General features: G+C 38.8%; 1 protein-coding gene across 1 annotated transcript in view; it reads right to left on the bottom strand.

Moving 5' to 3' along the window:
• Positions 1-1,505: 1,505 nt before the first annotated feature.
• Positions 1,506-19,168, bottom strand: part of FBLN1 (fibulin 1) — a gene marked incomplete at its 3' end in the record, with an annotated part of 87,206 nt that continues 69,543 nt past the window's right edge. Inside the window, exon 17 of the mRNA XM_084306584.1 lies at positions 1,506-1,645. Coding sequence (XP_084162710.1) covers positions 1,506-1,645 — 140 coding nt within the window. The remainder of the gene's footprint in view (positions 1,646-19,168) is intronic.

The raw sequence follows: 19,168 nt of genomic DNA, 5'->3' as shown, positions 1-19,168 counted from the left end.
TCTGTGATTCTGTGATTCTGTGATATTCTAAAAACCAGGCTATGTATGGGTTCAGGATGCTTGGTAAGTGGAGAACCAAATACTGTAGAGAGGGTATTTTTTAGTTAACATTTAGTTATGAGAATGTGTTACCATAAAATCTTAATTTATAGAACAAGAAAGCTGAAGGCAAGGAATTTTCCCTGCCACAGAGAACTGCATGAAGAAGTCTGTATGTATACAGTAAAGTTGCTATGTCCTTTTATTTGCAATGGATCAGAGTGGATGGTCTTCTTTAGTCTAACTCAAATATCACTCAGGCCAATGGAAAGATTCCCTTTAGCTTCAGAGGCTTTTGTATAAAGGAAAGAAGCAAATGCCTAGTGCCACTAATGACCAAACTAGCAAACTATTTTGAGTGGGGAATGCGTAATATACACATATAATTCATTTGCTTATAGGATATATATTTTTGTATATTATACTTTTTTTTTTTTTTTTTTTTTTCTATTAAGCAGAATAGCATACTTCTGATCTGGCTTTATTTTCTTGTATCTTAACAAACACAGAAAACAGAAACATAAAGCTATTTATTTTCTGTTCTATACTAAAAAGATGTATTACTTTGATGCTCAGAAAATACATTAAAAAAAATCACTTATTTGTGAGAGTTTCATTATCTTATTACACGTGCCGTGGTTTGGTGCATAGGAAGTGTATAGCTTAACATGCTAATCTTATTACCAATTTTAAAAAGGTGTCAAGCTTTCCTCTACAATAGACAGGAGATACAGGTTTGAGTTTCAGTAACAGGCTAATTTCAAAGAGAGGTATTTGTTTAATTAGAATCAAACATAATTTTACAAACAAATAACAAGTACAAAAAATGAGTAATTTTTTAATATGTGCAACAGGTTGTTAGTCTCCTGCTATTTCTATTTTTTTTGTACTTCCTCTTGTAGCCATAGCTGGACGGCTCTTTTTAAATATCAAGGCTAAACTTTTCAGAAATGATTAGTAATTATGGGTGCCTGTTCAGAGTTATCTTACTGGAGCCCAAAAGTGAATATTCAGCACTTTCTGACAATCTAACTCCTTTAAGGTAACTCACATTGTGGTGAAATAACTAGCCCTTACCAAACTTCTTCCATCCAAAGATACCATATATTCATCCCAGTGAATTCTGACATGTATTTTGTTCCACATCCTTAGTTGCTTTGTTTATCAGGCCAAGGAGCAATAGTTAAGATCTGCCTAAACATTTAGAAAAGTTTTAAATTTCTCTAGGCAGTTGAACACTTTTACACACTACTTATTTATACACACAACTAAATCAGCTCACTTAATTTGCCCCACCCTATGTTTAATCAACACAATAGCTTGCTATTTGTCTTAAACTATAAAACAAATATTTAAAAATAAAACAAGAACCACTATTGGGTTTTACAAACAAGTATATGACGTAATAGTTTGTGGTAATGACTTAAGTTGGAGCAGCTTCCTTGTCTGGGATTTTAAAAGCTCTCTCAGAACCAGTACTCAGAGACAAAGATGTGAACATTGACAATATTACGATGAGATACCACCCCGCCCATGACGTAGTTCATCTCCAGTTTCAGGATGGCATGGAAAGGTCCAACAATGGGCCGTACCTGGCGCACAACACCTGTTGGGATAGAAAGAGGTTGCTGACATTAATAAGAAAATCAAATAGTTTTGGATGAGCTATAGCCTGTTTCACTTCAGCAAGAGAAAAACTCCCTTTCATTTTCAGTATAGCTGAAGGAATGTTACTTTATCTATTCGATCGGTAAATAACATGAAAGAAAGCTTGTGAAATAAAACTAGATATAACTTTTGAATCAAAATACCTTGCTAAAAATCTAGAAATAGCACTAAAATGTTGCTATTGTCAGGAAATTCTTTTTTTTTTTAATTATTTTTTAATTCTTAATTCAAAGAAATAAAGTCTGTAAGCTTTCTTCAGCCAACATCCACATTATCCTGAGGAGTACAACAACACCCACATCTGGGAACGCCATGCAATTTTTGGTATTGTGTTGTGAACCTCATTCCACTTGGAAAAGTAGAAATCAGTTGTAATGGTAATTACAACGGAACAATACAATCAACATGCTCCACATAAACAGCAAATGACACTAATTTGTAAATTGTTAGTGTGTCATATTGCTGGTGCAAAACTCCACAGGAAACACTGGAAAGAAAAGCAGGTCGGTTTAATGAGGAAAGGGGGAGTATCACAGCATCATTCCGCATATGGATGGTGGCTGCTTCCTCAGCAACATCAGGGCCTGATAATAAGGAAGGAAGTGGTAAGAAGTGAACTGCATGTTTCAGAGCTCCAGTCCTTCAGGTTGTTTTACCTGGAGGAGGCCCTGTGCTGGCATGCAGCAGGTGAGGGACCACTGGGGCTGGGAGTGGTGGGGGCTCCACAGGGCCCACAGGAGAGGTCTTCTCCAGCCAGGACTTGTCCCACTGTCCCAGCTGGGCAGCAAGGCAGGCCAGGGGGCAACCAGCTTCAAGCAAAAGTCCAGATCACCGGGCAAGTTCATGGAGATTACACAGGGCCAAAGTCAAGGCAGGGAGTCAAAACATGGGTCCGAGTTCAGGACAAGAGGACCCATGGCTGTGATGAAGCTGAAGACCAGCAGGAACTGAAGCTGAAATGGGGCTCCTCAACTCTGGGCAGGATATGGGAGAAGCCTGTCTGGGCCACAGGGACTTCGATAAGTCCTCGGGCTCTTGACAAATGTGGCTAAAAAGAACAGCATTAAATCTTCAGACCTACACAAAAGAAAGTCCTTTTTCCAGGGCAGTGAAGACATTACAGTTTGTCCTGTTTAAATACCAACTAATATCTTCAGCATGCAGTAAAACTGCAAACTTTTCATCACATTCACTTTGCTTGCCATATTCGATGCATACACTTTCTAAGCATTTTTCCCCTGCAATTTATATGTACATGCATACACACACATACACACATATATATACTTCTATATGTACACATTGTTTTTTGTTTTCTTGGCCACTCTCCTGAACCTTATAAAAACTACTGGGCTTTGCAGATGATATATTGAAAAATAAAAGCCTCACTTAAATTGCCCTCCCTTCAGGGTAGCGTTTAAAGCATTTTGCTAACAATACGTCACATTATAGCAGGCACTGCTTTAACTGACAACCACAGAAACATGCAGCATTGGAATCACTCAGTACTGGCAAGTTGTTTAACCCACCCTGTTATGGTCTCATGTAGTAATCACCAAGCCTCAGATGACACAGGTTGCTGGTTGCATTTAGCAATCTTTTTATAATGCTCTACATTTTCTTGCTCTACTCTGTCTAGAAGGGGGATTACAAACTGTATATTTTTTTTCTGATGTGATGCAGTTCTACTCAGGCTGGTACAGTGTAAGCAGGTATACAGTGCAGGATTTGTCCATACACTATTGATATAGCCTTCAAAGCATTTAGTAACTTTCTCATTCTTATTTGGATGCACCCTGCTAGTAGGAAGAAAAAAAAAGGAATTTCTGTTGTGAAGGTCTAACAATTATGTTTCATGGGGCAGTGCTTTTTTACCCAATACTTTTTGCTGCAGTTTCAAAATCAAGCTTACTGCTGGTCTAGGAAGCAAATGCATGTTAAGACGGCTACATTGAAGCAATGAATTGAAGGAATGTGTAAAGAAACAAAATACTGTCACAATATTGATTTATGCAGTTTGTTGTGCCAATGTCCTAGATTGTCCTGAAATGAATCTCAAAACACCATTCCAGAAGGATTCTTTCCTCTCTCCTAATAAATAAATAGGATGATGCAGTCAGATGGGTGTGTGCTACAGCATGCATATAAAGCTGCTGTTATTCTAAATGTGCGGCAATTTCCTTTACTGATATGTTCAGAAATGATGTCAGGCACACAGAAAAGGAAGGAAGGAAGGAAGGAAGGAAGGAAGGAAGGAAGGAAGGAAGGAAGGAAGGAAGGAAGGAAGGAAGGAAGGAAGGAAGGAAGGAAGGAAGGAAGGAAGGAAGGAAGGAAGGAAGGAAGGAAGGAAGGAAGGAAGGAAGGAAGGAAGGAAGGAAAACCCTGAAATGTTCTGTGAGACAAATGCATATGGAGGAACACATGATTTTCACCTTTTCAAGACTGACTCATTAAGAGCTCCCAATTCTATATTTTTTGGTGATGAATGCCAGAATGTAAAACCTGAGCTTTTTTTCTCAGCCAAACTCAAGGACAAACATAAATGGAAGCCATGCAACAAAGCTGCTCAGAGCCTGAAACTTGGCTGCATATTTATTTAGTTCCCAGTGATCCTATTACAATGGTCCTAGGTCTCAGTAATGCCATTAAAGGTCACCTGCTGTAATGTGCTGCTGCCTTTTAATGCTACCTGTAATTCTCTAATGCCTCTGATTCTCTAATGTCTTGTGCCAGTTGTCAGGTACTAGGGAGGCATAACTAGCCCAGACCCAGACAAGGCCAGTAGTGCCTTGTGCCTTCTCTCACAAAAATAGGAGTTTTAAAACGTTTCACTCAGGCCCAGTACATGAAGTATTGCTGAATGAATCAGTGAGTATCTATAAAGTGTTTAACAGAGGATCCATTTGAAGATGGCACATATAATAATTCTGGATGTTTTTAAGTGAAGTGGATTTTTCAGTTACAGCAACATTTGCATAAACATGCTGTTCTACTATGTCTTTTGTCAGATGAATGCTGGGTCCCAATTTGTGCTCCTTCAGCATTTTTAGCTGAACTTTAAGTACAAAAACATAACTTTATAATAATAGGAAGGTTACAGCTTTTAAATGTACTGAAAAGAAAATTATCAGGAGTACCGAGGGGAAGTTATGCTTGATTGAATGCTTGACCAGCTTGATAAGTTTCTATGATGAAATGACTGGCCTGGTAGATGAGGAAAGAGCAGTATATAATGTCAACCTGGACATCAGTAAAGCTTTTGATGCTGTCTTCCTAAGGAACCTCACAGAAAGGCCGTGAAGTATGGACTGGATGAGCAGACAGTGAGGTAGACTGAAAACTGACTGAATGAGCAGGCCCAGAGGGTGGTGATCAGTGGCCCAAAGTCCAGTTGGACTAGTCCAGTTGTAACTAGCAGGGTACCCCAGGGGTCAATACTGAGCCAATAGGAACCTCATGAAGTTAAATAAGAAGAGCAACATCCTGCCCCCTGGGAGGAACAGCCCCAGGCACTAGTACGTGCTGGCAGCCGACCAGCTGGAACACAGCCAGGCAGGGAAAGACATGGAGGTCCTGGTAGACATCAAGTTGAACATGAGCCAGCAACGTGCCCTTGCTGCAAAGAAGGCCAATGGTATCCTGGGCTGCATTAAGCAAACCACTGCCAGCAGGTCAAGGGAATTGATCCCATCTATCCAGCATTGCTAAGGCCACATAGATGAGGCTGTGACCAGGCCTGGGCTCCCCAGTACAGGACAGACATTGAGCTACTGGAGAGAGTACAACATAGGGTCACAAAGATGATTAAGGGACTGAAGAATCTCTCCTGCTAGGAAAGGCTGACTGATACGGGACTGTTCAGTCTTTTTTTTTACCAATCTGAAAGCAAAGTAGCCAGATGGAGCCAGTTAGAGGTTACATGGGGATACCCGCAGACTGGGATATGGTCCTGGATTACTGTAGCAGTGCACGCTATCCTATGAGTTATTCTCTGTAGAATGCCAGACATGTAGAATGGTGATACTCATTAAGTGACCTGAAAACAGGGTGCTCTCAAGCATCAAGATCAGCTGGTGTTCTCTGGGAGCAAAGCTGCAGACTCTACAGTTGGTAAACAGAGTGAATTTATTTAAGCAAGTTCACCCACACTTTTTTAACACAATCAGTTTTCAACTAGATCGGTGTTTTGCACACACCAAAAAAAAGTAACCTTTGCCTATAGAAGAAAAAGATTATATATAAAACTGGGTAAATAACTGCTAATAAATGAACAAAATGGCTCTGATTACATGGGAATGTTGAAGGTTCAGGTGTGTTATTCAATGCAGCCAATGGTATTGCAAAGTTCTCAAAGCTAACATAGGTGGTCACTACATTCGCATGCACCTCCTGAGCTACGTATAACGTATACATATACTACTAGTACACCATTGTGCTTTTACAGACCAAACTATCATGGGATGTCGCTGCTAATGTCTCTATGGCTCAATGACAAAAGTCAAAGCAGATTCTCACTGCTGCTGAATCCCATGTGTCATAAATCTTGAGTGTCTGTCTATAGGTATACTTAAGAGAGTGCTGTTACAGTCAAGTCTGATGTGCTGCTGTTGCTGTTTATCCTCTTCTGTTCAAAATCTGTGACCCAAACACAGACTCAGCCTACAGAAAAGCCAAAATGCCACAGGCCAGGCAGATTATTTTCCATCAGCTCCAGCTTATTTGTTTTGCTTTTTTGTTAGCTGAGCAGAGATGTTATTACCCATACCAAATCTGTTTGGGTATTTTCATGGCTTGCTGACCTTCTCCGTTTAGAAAACAACAATAACTCTTTTTCTTGCTCACTTTGCCTGTATTGGAAATAGGATCTACACCAATCCTTTCCATCTGCTGACCTGTTTGAGCAACAACCTCAGCTTGAATTGCAGTATGTTTTTGGATGTCACAGTTATTTCTGTAGTGATTGTCTGACCATGGCCCAGAACTTCTAAAGCTCTGTAATTAACACATTTAGCTGTTCTCTTACTCTGTTTCGTCTTCCTTCATGTTGCATTTCAACTTTGTCTAAGGTAAAAGCATGTCACTTTTAATGAAGGTATTCTTCTTGTAAAGCATCATATATAGTGAAGACACTAACCTAAATAATAAGTAATATTTTTTTTCGAGTGAAAATAACGACAATAACCAGTATCTTAGAGACACCATCACTGGATTACTGAGGCTCTGTTTATCAAAGTATACAGGAAAAATAAGACAGCAAGGTTAATATTGTTAATCTTCCTAAGCTTTTCAGCAGAATTTCTATTATTGTAATCAGATGCCACAGGTATTCTTTGGCTTGTCCATACCCCTTTAAGATATCATTACATTTCTCTGCTTTGAAATATGTGGCACCCTCAGGCAATTCACCTCTGTGTCTGGTTTCTGCTTGTATTTTTACATTATACAGCCAATTTGCTAATAAGCTCCATTTTGAACTCAGGAGAAGCACTTCTGTTTTGTTAGCACATTAACCCATTCGGGATGACAAGTCCCTGCAGTATCATGGATTAGTGTCTGGTTTCCAGAAATCCAGACTCCGGATTCTGATTTCTGTGCTAAGCTCACTGCCCAACATGCCAGAAGAGCACTTGCAACACTCCTTAAAATACTTTGTTTTAGATTTTTTTTTTCACTGCTAACCACAAAATCCGTAGAAATTACACATGCACTGAATCTGGATCATCGTGTTCCTTACACCACTTGCAGAACACTGCATTTGCATTTTCTCCAGAGAAAGTTCCTCTAGCAGGGATCTCCATACTTTGCCAGAAAGCAAAGCAGAAGCAGCAAGCATGAAGCTTATTTTCACATTGCCCCTAGAAAAACTGTTTTAGGAGAGAATGCATCATGGTATGTTTTCTGTTCCAGAGGTGAAGACTGAAAGATTTTCCATTGGGGAAAAATTTGTGATTCTATTCAAATGTTTGAAACTGTAGCATAGAACAGAGTACAGAAAGAAGTTGCAGCCCTTTAAAAGTGCTGCTCCTCAAAAAGAAAATCTCAGATAAACTTTTAAGGACACTCAAAAAGTCAAGCACAGAAGTGTTAGTGGGGGGGGAGCAAAGGATCAGAAGCTGGAGGGAGAGGCACTAGGGACAGCTGATTACTGGGCAGCTGTACGTGATGACTGCTGGAAGAGGGGATGTGCTGAAGTAAACCTCTTGCCTTATCTGCATATGCATATGCAGGCATATGTATCTGTGTATGTATAAACAACCAAAACTACTGCCAAATCAAAAGCTGTTCTTCCAAATAACCCGTGGGCTATGCTCAGGAATGTACATAAACACAGTTATCAAAAATGTGATCAATCCCCTCAACCACATTGCAAGCTTTGTATTAAGTAACAAGCACAAGACCTCTTTTCCTTTTACCACCTTCCCATGCTTTTCCTCATACACAGGGTAACGGCTACATTGTTTTGTTCTGGTCATCACATGCCAAAGGACAGTGACAAAACTACTTTTTTTGTTTGTTTGTTTGTTTTGTGTTTTTTTTTCCTCTTTGTGCTCATAACAAGCATACAGCCTCCTTTCTGTGATTCTTCTCAGGTGGCAACTTAACAAAGAAATGCAGCTTTTTACTGTTGGTTGAACCCAACAACATTACCTCATTTTCATTTTCATTAAAACAAGACTTCACACTTGACATTATAGGCAACTACTAATTTAGCCAATTTTTCTGGAAATAAATGATTTATTCAGGAAAATTTGCTAATATATATATATATATAAATGTAAATATCTATAAAGATTTATTTTATATATATATTAAAATAAAATAGTAGCAAAACAATCTATAATATAAATACATAAATATAAATAAAATATATATTAAATATATATAACTATATATATGTATTTACATTGCTTACTTCTATGATTTGTGGTCAGCTAAAAACTGACCACAAACTGACTAAACTTTATATGGATTGTGGGGAATTACTGAGGGAGCATGAACTAGTGAAAAAAAGAACAATTCACTTTTCTGAATCATTATTCTACAGTGAACATACTAATCCAACCCTAAATGGAACAAAACACTTTTTTTTTTTTTTTTGAGATCTATTTAAAGAGAAACAAAGTGTAAAGAGTTATCTAAAATAAAAAGGATGGGATGTATATTTGAAATACCAAAGGCAGACAAGCAAGTCTGAGCATATCTCATTGTTCACTTTTCCTTCAAAATAACCACTCACAGCTAGTATTTGTGTATGTGCATTTGCAACCTGTCCATACATTATTAAAATTAAATTCCAGAAAGCAGAAAATGACACAACAATCAAGAGTTAGTCTTCATTCATTCTACTGAAAGTGGAACTACTTACTGACCATATTAAAAATATATTTATTTTTTGCGTTAGTTAGAATTAAGTGCAATTTAGTATATGAAATATGATGTGAATTATTGTGTGGAATATTGTTCCATAAGAATGTTAATATCATCTGCATTGTAAAATAGTCATAGATGGCAAAGGGTCTGAGGACTGGGGAAAGCTAAAGAATCTCATAGGATCCTCTTGGTAATTCTTATGTGTGATGACGTTTCTTTGTCCCTGCTGCACGGCCTGTTTCACTGGCTCCCTAGCTCTGAGATCCCCAGAAATTTCTAGTCAAGCATAAGCCAGCAAGACAGGCAGGAGAGCATGACTGAAAAGCTGAGCAGGGTATGAGGCTTAACAGGTGAGAGGTAGGAACACATACTAGGACAGAAAAATGTATAGCTTTCTCATGCAGAATGTGTGATGTTTTGGTAGCAATACACTCGTTTCTCACTCAGAGAAACTCAGAGATTATCTGTGAGATAAATAAAATCCTGTGTAAAATGCTAAAGAGCACAAGCAAATTATTTTTTCTCCTATATTTCCTAATCCTCAGGTTATGAGTCTACAGATGTGATTGTAAGTGAAAGCTGAAGTCCATCACAACGTGTCCTCTTTGAAAAAAATACAGTAAGATTCTTCAAGAAAATATGCTATTATATGGTGAGAGTTAGTGCTATCACTTTTCTGATCGAACATTTGGGATGAGCTGCTAGTGACACCTACAAGAGAGAGTTTTCAATGATGCATAAAACATCTTACCATTTTTCCTCTACCTATTTCCCATGTGATTGAAATGGACACTTGGAACATTAAATGACTAATTTGGAAAAACTCAAGTACAATAGAGAGAATACGGGAAATGAGAGCTGTCAAGCCGGAGCCTAACCTCAGCTGAAACTCAGCTTACTTATTGGGCTTTATAAGAACTTCCAAATTATCTCAGCCTGTGTTCTGAAGTGCTACTTTTGGCTATTTCTAGATCTCTAACTCCTTTTCTTCACAAAAACCCCTCTGGTCCTTTGTACAGGCTTGTCAGAAATGAACGGCCCTAGCTGCCACAACACAACAGTAACTACCCTTTTCTAAGGAATGGATCTTTTGAAATCACAAAAGTAGCCTTTAAATAGGCTGCTAGCCTGTGTCAAGCCACAGGTGTATGAGATTAAATACATAGGCTCTCTCTCAATGCTAGAAAACTTATTTAAGCCCTTGTGGATGTTGCAGGAGTGAAGCAGAAAGGTTATCTCAGCCTCCTGGAACTTAAAGCCATTGCAATGCTATTAAAGGAAACTTGTCCCAAACATCTTCAAATTAGCATTAATGTGCAATGAACAATTTCTTGTAGGGGAAAAGCACACTTATGAGTTTCCCTTAAGCAATACAAGAACACTGATCTCCTCATGTTAATGCAAGATCCTAAACTATAATTTTAAATTTGCTTTTCTCCTCAAGGCCTCTTGCTTTATACTGCTGTCCAAGATTTTTGAAATTAAGAGTAACATCTCAGATGCATCCGCGTATGACCCTAGTCATAGTTCCAAAAGAGATGTTCAGGCAATTAGGAAGTTTAGGGCTAGAGAAATGAACATTGCAGTGGCTATTTTAAAAGGCAGTGTTGATAGGATCATTCCAGAAATGAGCAAGAAAAAAACAGTCCAGCCATAAATAAATGCTTCCTTGGATCAAACCATAGACAGTGAGTTGCAGGTTAGGCTTGAATACCAGACTATATCAGTCTACAACATGTAAATACATATCTATAGTGTGAAGCCGAAACTATACAGCCAAATTGCTTTTTGGCTCTATAGACTTAATTTCAAAGAAGTCATGTTGAGATCTGTAAGGAAAAAAAAAAAAGTTATTTCTTATTCAATATTCATTACAAATACATAAACTTCATTAATAAAGTTGAAAACCAATTGACAGCCTGGTCACAAACAGAAAATATATAGTTTAGGCTATATTATCCAGTGTTTTTTTTTGTTTGTTTGTCTGTTTTTTCTGTCAAAATCTTTGGGGATCTGCATAAGTTAAGGTATAATTAATTTCCTTTCCTAGAAGCATCTCTTTATTCCAAAAGGCTATGCCAAAGTAACGATTTTCAGTGTTTAAATTACTTGTCAACATAGTTACTACAGTACTTACTGACCTATACTATGCCAGGGGAGAAGCAAGTGAATTATCTGTTGGATAATTCGTTTACGTATCCAATCCTTGAAAATATAATGTTTTAAACATTGCACATTAGGGAATGTCTTACTGCATTTGGTAAAAACTGCAAAACATTTTATTTCATAGCAATCCAGTCATGTCATGGTTTCAACATCACCACTATCAGAATCAAAGAGTAATTGAGAATGGAAGGCACCTCTGAAGATTTTCTAGTACAAGCCTTTGCTCAAAGCACATTCACCTATAGCATGGGATGTATATGGATGTATCCAGTCAGTTTTTGAATACTTCCAAGTACGGAGACTCCAAAACTCTGTGCAACCTGTTCCAGTGTTCAACCACCTTCACAGTAATAAATAAATTAATAAATAATAATTAAAAAAACAAACAAACAAACAAACAACTTTTACCTTATGTTTAAGTGGAATTTGTTGTATTTCAGTTTGTGCCCTTTAACTCTTGCCATTTCAACCAACACCACTGAAAAGAGTCTGGATCTATCTTCTTTATTGCCTCCCATCACATCAATCAGATTCTCTATGAGCCAGACAGTTCCATTCCAGCTCTCAGCCTTTCCTCATATGGCAGATGCTCCAGTGCCTTAATCCTCTTTAGCACCTTCCTTCTCTTGGACTCTCTCCAATATGTCCATGTCTTCCTTGCACCAGAAAGCCCAGAACAGGACACAGCACTCCAGACGTGCCTTAACAGAGCGGAGGGGAAGGATTACCTCCTTCAACCTGCTGACAACAGGATCCTAATGCATCCCAGGAAGCCATTGGCTGCCTTTGGCTCATGATCAACTCGGTGTCCACCAGGACACACAGGTCTTTCTCACAGAGCTTTCCATCTGGTCAGCCTCCAGCACGTACTGATGCATGGGGTTATTCCAGCCCAGAGGCAGGACTTTGCACTTCCCTTTGCTGAACTTCATGAGATTTCTGTCAGCCCATTTCCACAGCCTGACAAGGTCCCTCTGCATGGCAATCCAACCCTGTGGCTTATCAGCCACTCCTCATAGTTTTGTGTCCTCTTCAGACCTCTTAAGGAGCACTCTTGTCCCACTATCCAATTGATTAATGAAGATGTTAAACAGTATTGGCCCCAGTTACTGACCCCTCAGATACACCACTGGTAACTGGCTACCAGCTGGACTTTGTGCTGCTGAACACAACCTTTCAAGCCTGGTGGTGCAGCTGTCTTTCAAACCACCTCATTGCTTATCTAGTCCACACTACCTCAGGTTGCCTATGAGATTGTTAAAGGAGACAAGAGTTGAAAGCCTCACTAAAGTCAAGATAAGCAACATGTACTCTTTTCCTCTCATGCATTAATCCAGTAATCTCTTCAAAGACAGCAGGTTGTTAGGCATGATTTGCCCTTCATAAACCCTTGCAGACTTCTTCCAATCACCTTCTTGTCCTTAATACGTTTGGAAATGTTTTCCAGTTGGACTTGTCCACCCTCTTCCCGGGGATTAAGGTGACTGACCTGTGGACCTTCCTCTTGCCCTTCTCTTACAGAAGAGAAAGAGTGACATTTGCTCTCTTTCAGTCTTCAGGAATTTCCCTTGATTACCAAAGTCTTTCAAAGATAACTGAGAGTGGCTTCACAATGCCATCAGTTCCTTCAGCACTAGTAGCTGCAGCCCATCAACTCACATGGGCTTGTGTATGTCCAGTTAGTATGAATGTTCCCTAACCTAATCCTCCTTCAAAAATGGTGAGTTTTTCTTGATTCAGACCTTCCAATTGTTCTGAGGGTCCTGGGACTCCTAAAAGTGAGTCTTATAATTAAAGAATAAGGCAAAGAAGGCACTGAATACTTAGCTTTCTCCATGTCCTCTGTCACCAGATCTTCTGCCCCATTCAGCAGGTGGCCCCCATTTTTCCTAATCTTCTTTTTGTTGCTGATGTACTTTTAGAAGCCCTTCTCATTGCCCTTCACAGCAGGAGGCTGTGCCTCTACAGACAGTCTCACAGGCAGTATGTTCCTCCACTCCTCTCTAGTTCATGACTGTGCCTAAAGGCACAATCTAGCTGTCAAATTGCAGGTATTTCCCAGACCACCAGATGTCTGCTGACTTCAGATAGTTAATGCACACCTTAGATTCCTCCATCTTTCAAATGCTTAACAGTCCTTTTTATTTTTTATCTTTTTTTTTTTTTTTTTTTTTTTTGTGTGAAAGCTATCTATATTTCTCTCAATTATTTGTGACAATAACAATGTAGACTCCTGCTATGTGGTGCTCTGTAGTTTCAGATATAATCTGCTTTATTAATAAGTGGCTGTTCTTTGGAAAATGAAATACTTCTTGGTAATCATCACTGCAGGCATCAAACCATATACAGAAAAATAGCTCTGAAGATATCATTAATCCTGGAACTGCCACACCTGACAAACATAAATATGGTTAAAGGATTCAGAAAACTCATTAATCAAAATACAAGTACTGAAAAAGATTTCCTCTTGCTTTGAAGTGTATAGCCCTCATAGCATTGTGAGTTAGACCTTCATTCAAGTTCGATTGTGAGCATTTCATAAAATCATAGATTTAGAGAATTAGATTTAGAGTTGGATGTTAACAAGGTTTCCATGCTGATGCAGAACTGCTTCACAGGAGTGAAGCTATACAAATCTTTGCTGAAGTATCTGGAGCCAAGATTTTGAAAAACATGCTTTTCAAACATTAACGTTCCAGATCTTTATTCAGTTTCATAAGAAAATGGACTAATTTTCAACTGTTGAGCAAACAAGTGTTTATAAAATGCTTTAAAAGTTAGTTTGGACACATACAATTACACATACATAAGTCATATGACACTCGTGGCAATTTCATGGTTCAAGTGGTTAAATGGTTTAAGTAGTTAAATGGTTTAAGGTGATCAAAAAATAGTGGTCCTGCTATATCCTCCACCCTGAAAAATAAAACAGAAGATTGCTATACAAGCTCTAATGCAGACAACAGGGAAAATGCTGAAGTGTTTGTTGTGTTTGGTTTTTTGTTTGTTTGTTTGTTTGTTTGTTTTTTCAGATGTGGAAAGAAGATTTTTCCTTTTGAGCATCAACAGAACTCCAGATCACATAATACAACTCCAACACTCCCTATTATGGAACAGAAAGGCAATGGCAATTTAGGTACCACAACAGTGAATATTGCACCAATGGCATAAACAGGACTCCTAACGACTTATGTCCAGTTGGTGCAATGTTGACTGTATTGGCATGTTATCTTCAGTTCCAGCAAAATGTCTATGTTCACAAATCAATTCAACAACTGCTACTTAACAGCAGAGCTCAGAGTTATACCATATCCTTTTCCAAGAGGCGTAAAGGAGGATCAGATGTAGGGCAAGACACCCTTCAGAAAAAGAGAGCAGTGTAACTATGAGAGCTTGTGCTTGTGACCACAAGCGATGCCTATTGCTCACATATCTAACATGTTCATAGTATCTATTGATCACACTAATCATTTATAAAACATGTAAACACAAATTTCTCATTTAAAGTCTGCTCAAATAATTGTGCCTAAATATAATAATTGTGTGTATAATTGTGTCCAGGTACTCATGATCTCTGAACTTTTCACCTAGAGTACAGGTCGTCATTTAATGTAGCTAAAACTGTTTAAATCTGCTTCTTTTTCAGCCTTTCGTTCCACCTCTGAAGAAAGGAAAATGAAAAAGGAAACTACATCACAGGAGTTACGTTTCAGCAGGTACCTAAGGAAACAGGATCTTTTTGATTAGCCTTACTCAACAGATTAGAAATTTAGGGTTCAATTTATTATAAATGCTATCCTTCAACCACCCAAAAAAGTTGAATTTCATTAACACTTGAGCTTCTCTAGAAAGCTTTGATGGCTGAAATGCATCAAATAAAAAGCCAATAAAGAGGCCTCATGGTATTAATACATTTTTGGCCAGAAACAAATGGTAAATATTTTCAAAGCTATTATCTGTCATGTTGGATCATAGGGAGCCTTGGTGTTATGAAAGAATTAAAAACAACCTTTGATTTTACTGAGGTTTGGCTAGTTTACAAATACTATGATCTTTATTAAGGATACCAAATAACTTCAGAGAGATGTGCTCTTATCTTGGTTTGGCAAACTTGAAGTGCTTTCAGATCTCTGGCTTGCCTTCCAGCCAAACCTCGCAATGGGTTTTAATGTTGACAATGCTGCGAAATCACTCATGCCTAAAATGCAATAACTGTACTTGAAGTAGTCTCATTAAAAAATAGTTTCCACCATAGATATTTTAATCCTTCCTATTCCACCTCTGAGAATGCAACGTGCTTTGCATAGTATAAGAATCTTATGTATTACAAAAACAGGTGGAAAATCTTCCATGCCAAATGTGCAAAACATTCAAAATCACATATGTCAGCTTTCTGATACTTTGTTTCCACAATCTTATTTATGCAGGGTTTAGTGCCCATCACAGTAATACCTGAGTGCTTAACAAACATACAGTTCCTCCATTTAGGGAGGGTGGCTGAGTTTACCCTACCTTGTCCCACTACCACATTACTCAGTTTCAGCCAACCTTTGATACAGCATATCCATGACACCTGGGCAATTAATTACTGTAACCCTAAGCATTCCTTGGCAAAGAGCCACATTACGGCACCCAGCATAATATGGTTCTGTGATTTAATTTACCAAGGAAGAAAAAGTACCTAATCCTGAGGATTTGACATGAAAGCCTTTAGATAGCTGCTCAGTCATCACCTAGAGGTGACAGCTCTGCTGGTGTTGTTTGCAGAATTTCTGCTGCAGGAAGCTTTCTGAATCTTAATGTGTGTTAATCCCTAACTAAATTCTCAAAATAAGGCTGAAATAAGGGATCGTTTCACCACATTTGACCCCTGTAGAAATAAAGGCGTTCTTTTTAAGTGAGCCATGCATCTCTGCATCATACAGGGAAAGATTTACAATATATTTCAAATTTCTTATCTTCTGTCTCCAGCTTCTATTGGGCGTAGGCACTACTGCAGGAATGAGATGCCTGCTATCAACACACAAACTCAGGAGCAGCCACAGAAGCAGCTGATTGAGTCACACATATTTCATACTTCAAGTTCCTCAGAAAAACAGGTCTCTGACTCCTGACTTCATGATACAGCTCACAAAATTTACTCAGAGTTGCAGTATGATTTATTTGTCTGCTGGCTTTATGGAAACTGTAACCGAACATGGTGTGGATGAATGTTTTTGTAATAGTTACATCTTCCCACCCAAGGGGTGAAATGAATATTGATCAGGGAAGAAAATGTGATTAATCAGATACTTGTAATGTGATAGAGAGAACTCTGGCACTTGGAAGGCTATCTTGCTCAAGCATGAGACTCATTCTCACCAGAAAAGCACCTTCAGTGTTTCTCAGATGCAAAATGAAAATTCACCTCCTGGATTGCCTCCAGAAGAGCTCTTCAGCCTGACATTTTTTTCTGGAAGGGAGGAGAGTGTTGAGAGATTTGACTACAGCACAGTGCAGTCAGCAGCATCCCAAAAGGGCAGGTTCAGGCAATAAATCTAGGTTTCCCATTACCAAATGGCTTCTGGGCACCCTAGTCGCAAATGCGTAGCTACTAATTTCAACAGGGCAACCTGGCATAGAAAAAAAAATCAAAAGATATTCTTCACTGAGGGGCTCCTCTTGTGAAGAGGACAAGCCTGGCTGAAACCAGAACAAAGGTACTGAAAGGGACTGTGTCTTTTTTAATGTAAGGCTGCAAGAGCCTGTCTAAAAACCTGCTGAATTATGCCACTGCTCTATGTTCTTGCTGTGAATGACTGTACAGCATTGGTTTTGTATTGCCAGACACCATTGTCATTTCATGCTAATGACATCATAGTCAGACAAAAGGTGGCTATTGTTGCTTACTTTATAGTAAGAGTATCCACAAGGGGAGATAACGTATGTGCTGAAATCCTTGCCCCTGCAAACAGTGAAGCTCTCCTGGGCACCCCTGCTCTGCCTTTAGCCAGGCTCCATTTTATCACAGAAAAGCAACTGTAGGTGAACTGCTACTTTCAGCATTGCTGCCGCGTAAGAAAGCCCAGATCAGTCTGAGGACCTCATTATGCTAAATGCTGTACACACAGTATGAGCCAGTCAGCTTCTGGCCCACAGGTAAAGAGCCTAGAGAAACAGCATACAGGAGAAGTAGAGAGAAGTGTGAAGGTACTTGCCCAGCACTGCAGAGTGGGCCCACTGACTAAGTTTAGAACACATCTTTTGCAACCCAGAGACTCTGAATTTAACATCAGGCCACACAAACGTGTGTGGCAGACTCTGAAAAGACTTTGCTGTTTCTGGGAATGGCCAGATTGCTTGTGAGTTACGGAACTATCCCTGTGCTAAGGGCAGGTTTGCCTAAAAGTCAAATAAGACTTCAGTTTCCTTCTCCCACCCACAACCAGTATCGGATCCTACAAGCACAGTTTCTTTTGCCATCTGTTTTGGTTTACCTTCTGCTCATTTTTTAAAGTCTCTGTCCAGCCTCTGGACTATACTAAATGATCATGGTACCACAGTAAAAATAAGACTACTAATAAATCCGTTGTTGCAATAACAGCAGTTCAGACACTTTCTGTAATGGTTCAACAGTAACATCATGAATTAATATGCATGGAAAAGAGCCTAGGAAGACAGGACAGAGTTAGCAGTGGAATCCTTGCAACTGTAACTGAAATCATTGCCACTTGCAATGATTTCAGTTTTCTTTGCTTTCTGAGTGGCAGAAGAAGCATTTAAATGATAGGCACTATGATAAATTCAATTTCCTCAAATGATAACTTTAAGCAAACAGTAAGTTTTATATGTATAGGGCACAACACAAATCCTAGATCTGTTTGAAAGATGAAAAACTAAATCATTAACACAATGCATGAGTTGCACCTGCTGCAACAGAATGATTTGAAAAATATGAATGCCTGTATATAACAAGAGCAATGGAGAGCAGTATTGCATATCTGTAAAATTATAAGTAACTGGATACCAACGTATTCAAGCACTAGCACAACACCCCTGAGAACCTCTACAGGTACAACTGAAATTTTCTAATTGTACTGGCTCTGGGTGTTTTTGCTAAGAATAGTATCATTCTGCTTCATAGGCAAGAAGAATATATACTTAAGTTAGTATCAAATGTGATGGGGAAGATTTCAATCTATCAGCACTACTTTTAGCTGTATTAAGAAATTTTAAAACCTTCCTGAAGCCTACCAGACTACAAGGTGGTATTACAGTCACCCAAGGAAATGAATGTGTAGCTGAGGGGGAAAATGTTTTATAGTACTTGATAATACCTTAGGCATTAATAGGACATTTTTGTGCAGGTCGAAAATGCATTCTTCATTTTTCACTGACAGCTGGTTAAAGGAGGAATGCAGTGAAAAGTCTATAAAAGCTTTAAAAAAAATGAATAGGTCTGCACTTCTGTTTTTCTCTTGCCCATGCTAATAAGTGATGTGCAGTTGTTAACCTTACGTTGTATCTATTGTATTCAGTGCCATCTTGGCCTGTAACCACACCAGGCAACAGAGAGTTTACGCAACGTTTTGAACAATGGAAGCATGGAGTTCAGTATCTTTAATACAGTTGGGTAGAAATATCGGAGGCAGCTGTTTGCTCAGTTCTTTTATTTTTTCAGCTTGCATGAAGTCTACACACTGCCATTCCAGCAGGCTGGCTTTTGTTCCTTCTGTTCCATTGTAAGACTCTTTCTGTAGGGTGGCACTGTCACTTTTTTGTAGTCTTTGCTTACTTCTTCTGGCTCCTCCATATCTGATACTGATGGTCATTGATTCCCATTTGATGTATTTTCTTTCTTAGATTTTGCAGTACTGTCCTTGCCTCTTTCTGCTCGTACCTCAGTGGCTATTCTTTCTATGTCTCCTTTGGGAGACCTTGTTCT

Source organism: Netta rufina (genome assembly GCF_964035555.1).
Source record: "Netta rufina genome assembly, chromosome: 1".
Taxonomy (NCBI): Eukaryota; Metazoa; Chordata; class Aves; order Anseriformes; family Anatidae; genus Netta; species Netta rufina.
This window is presented reverse-complemented; position numbering and strand designations above follow the sequence as displayed.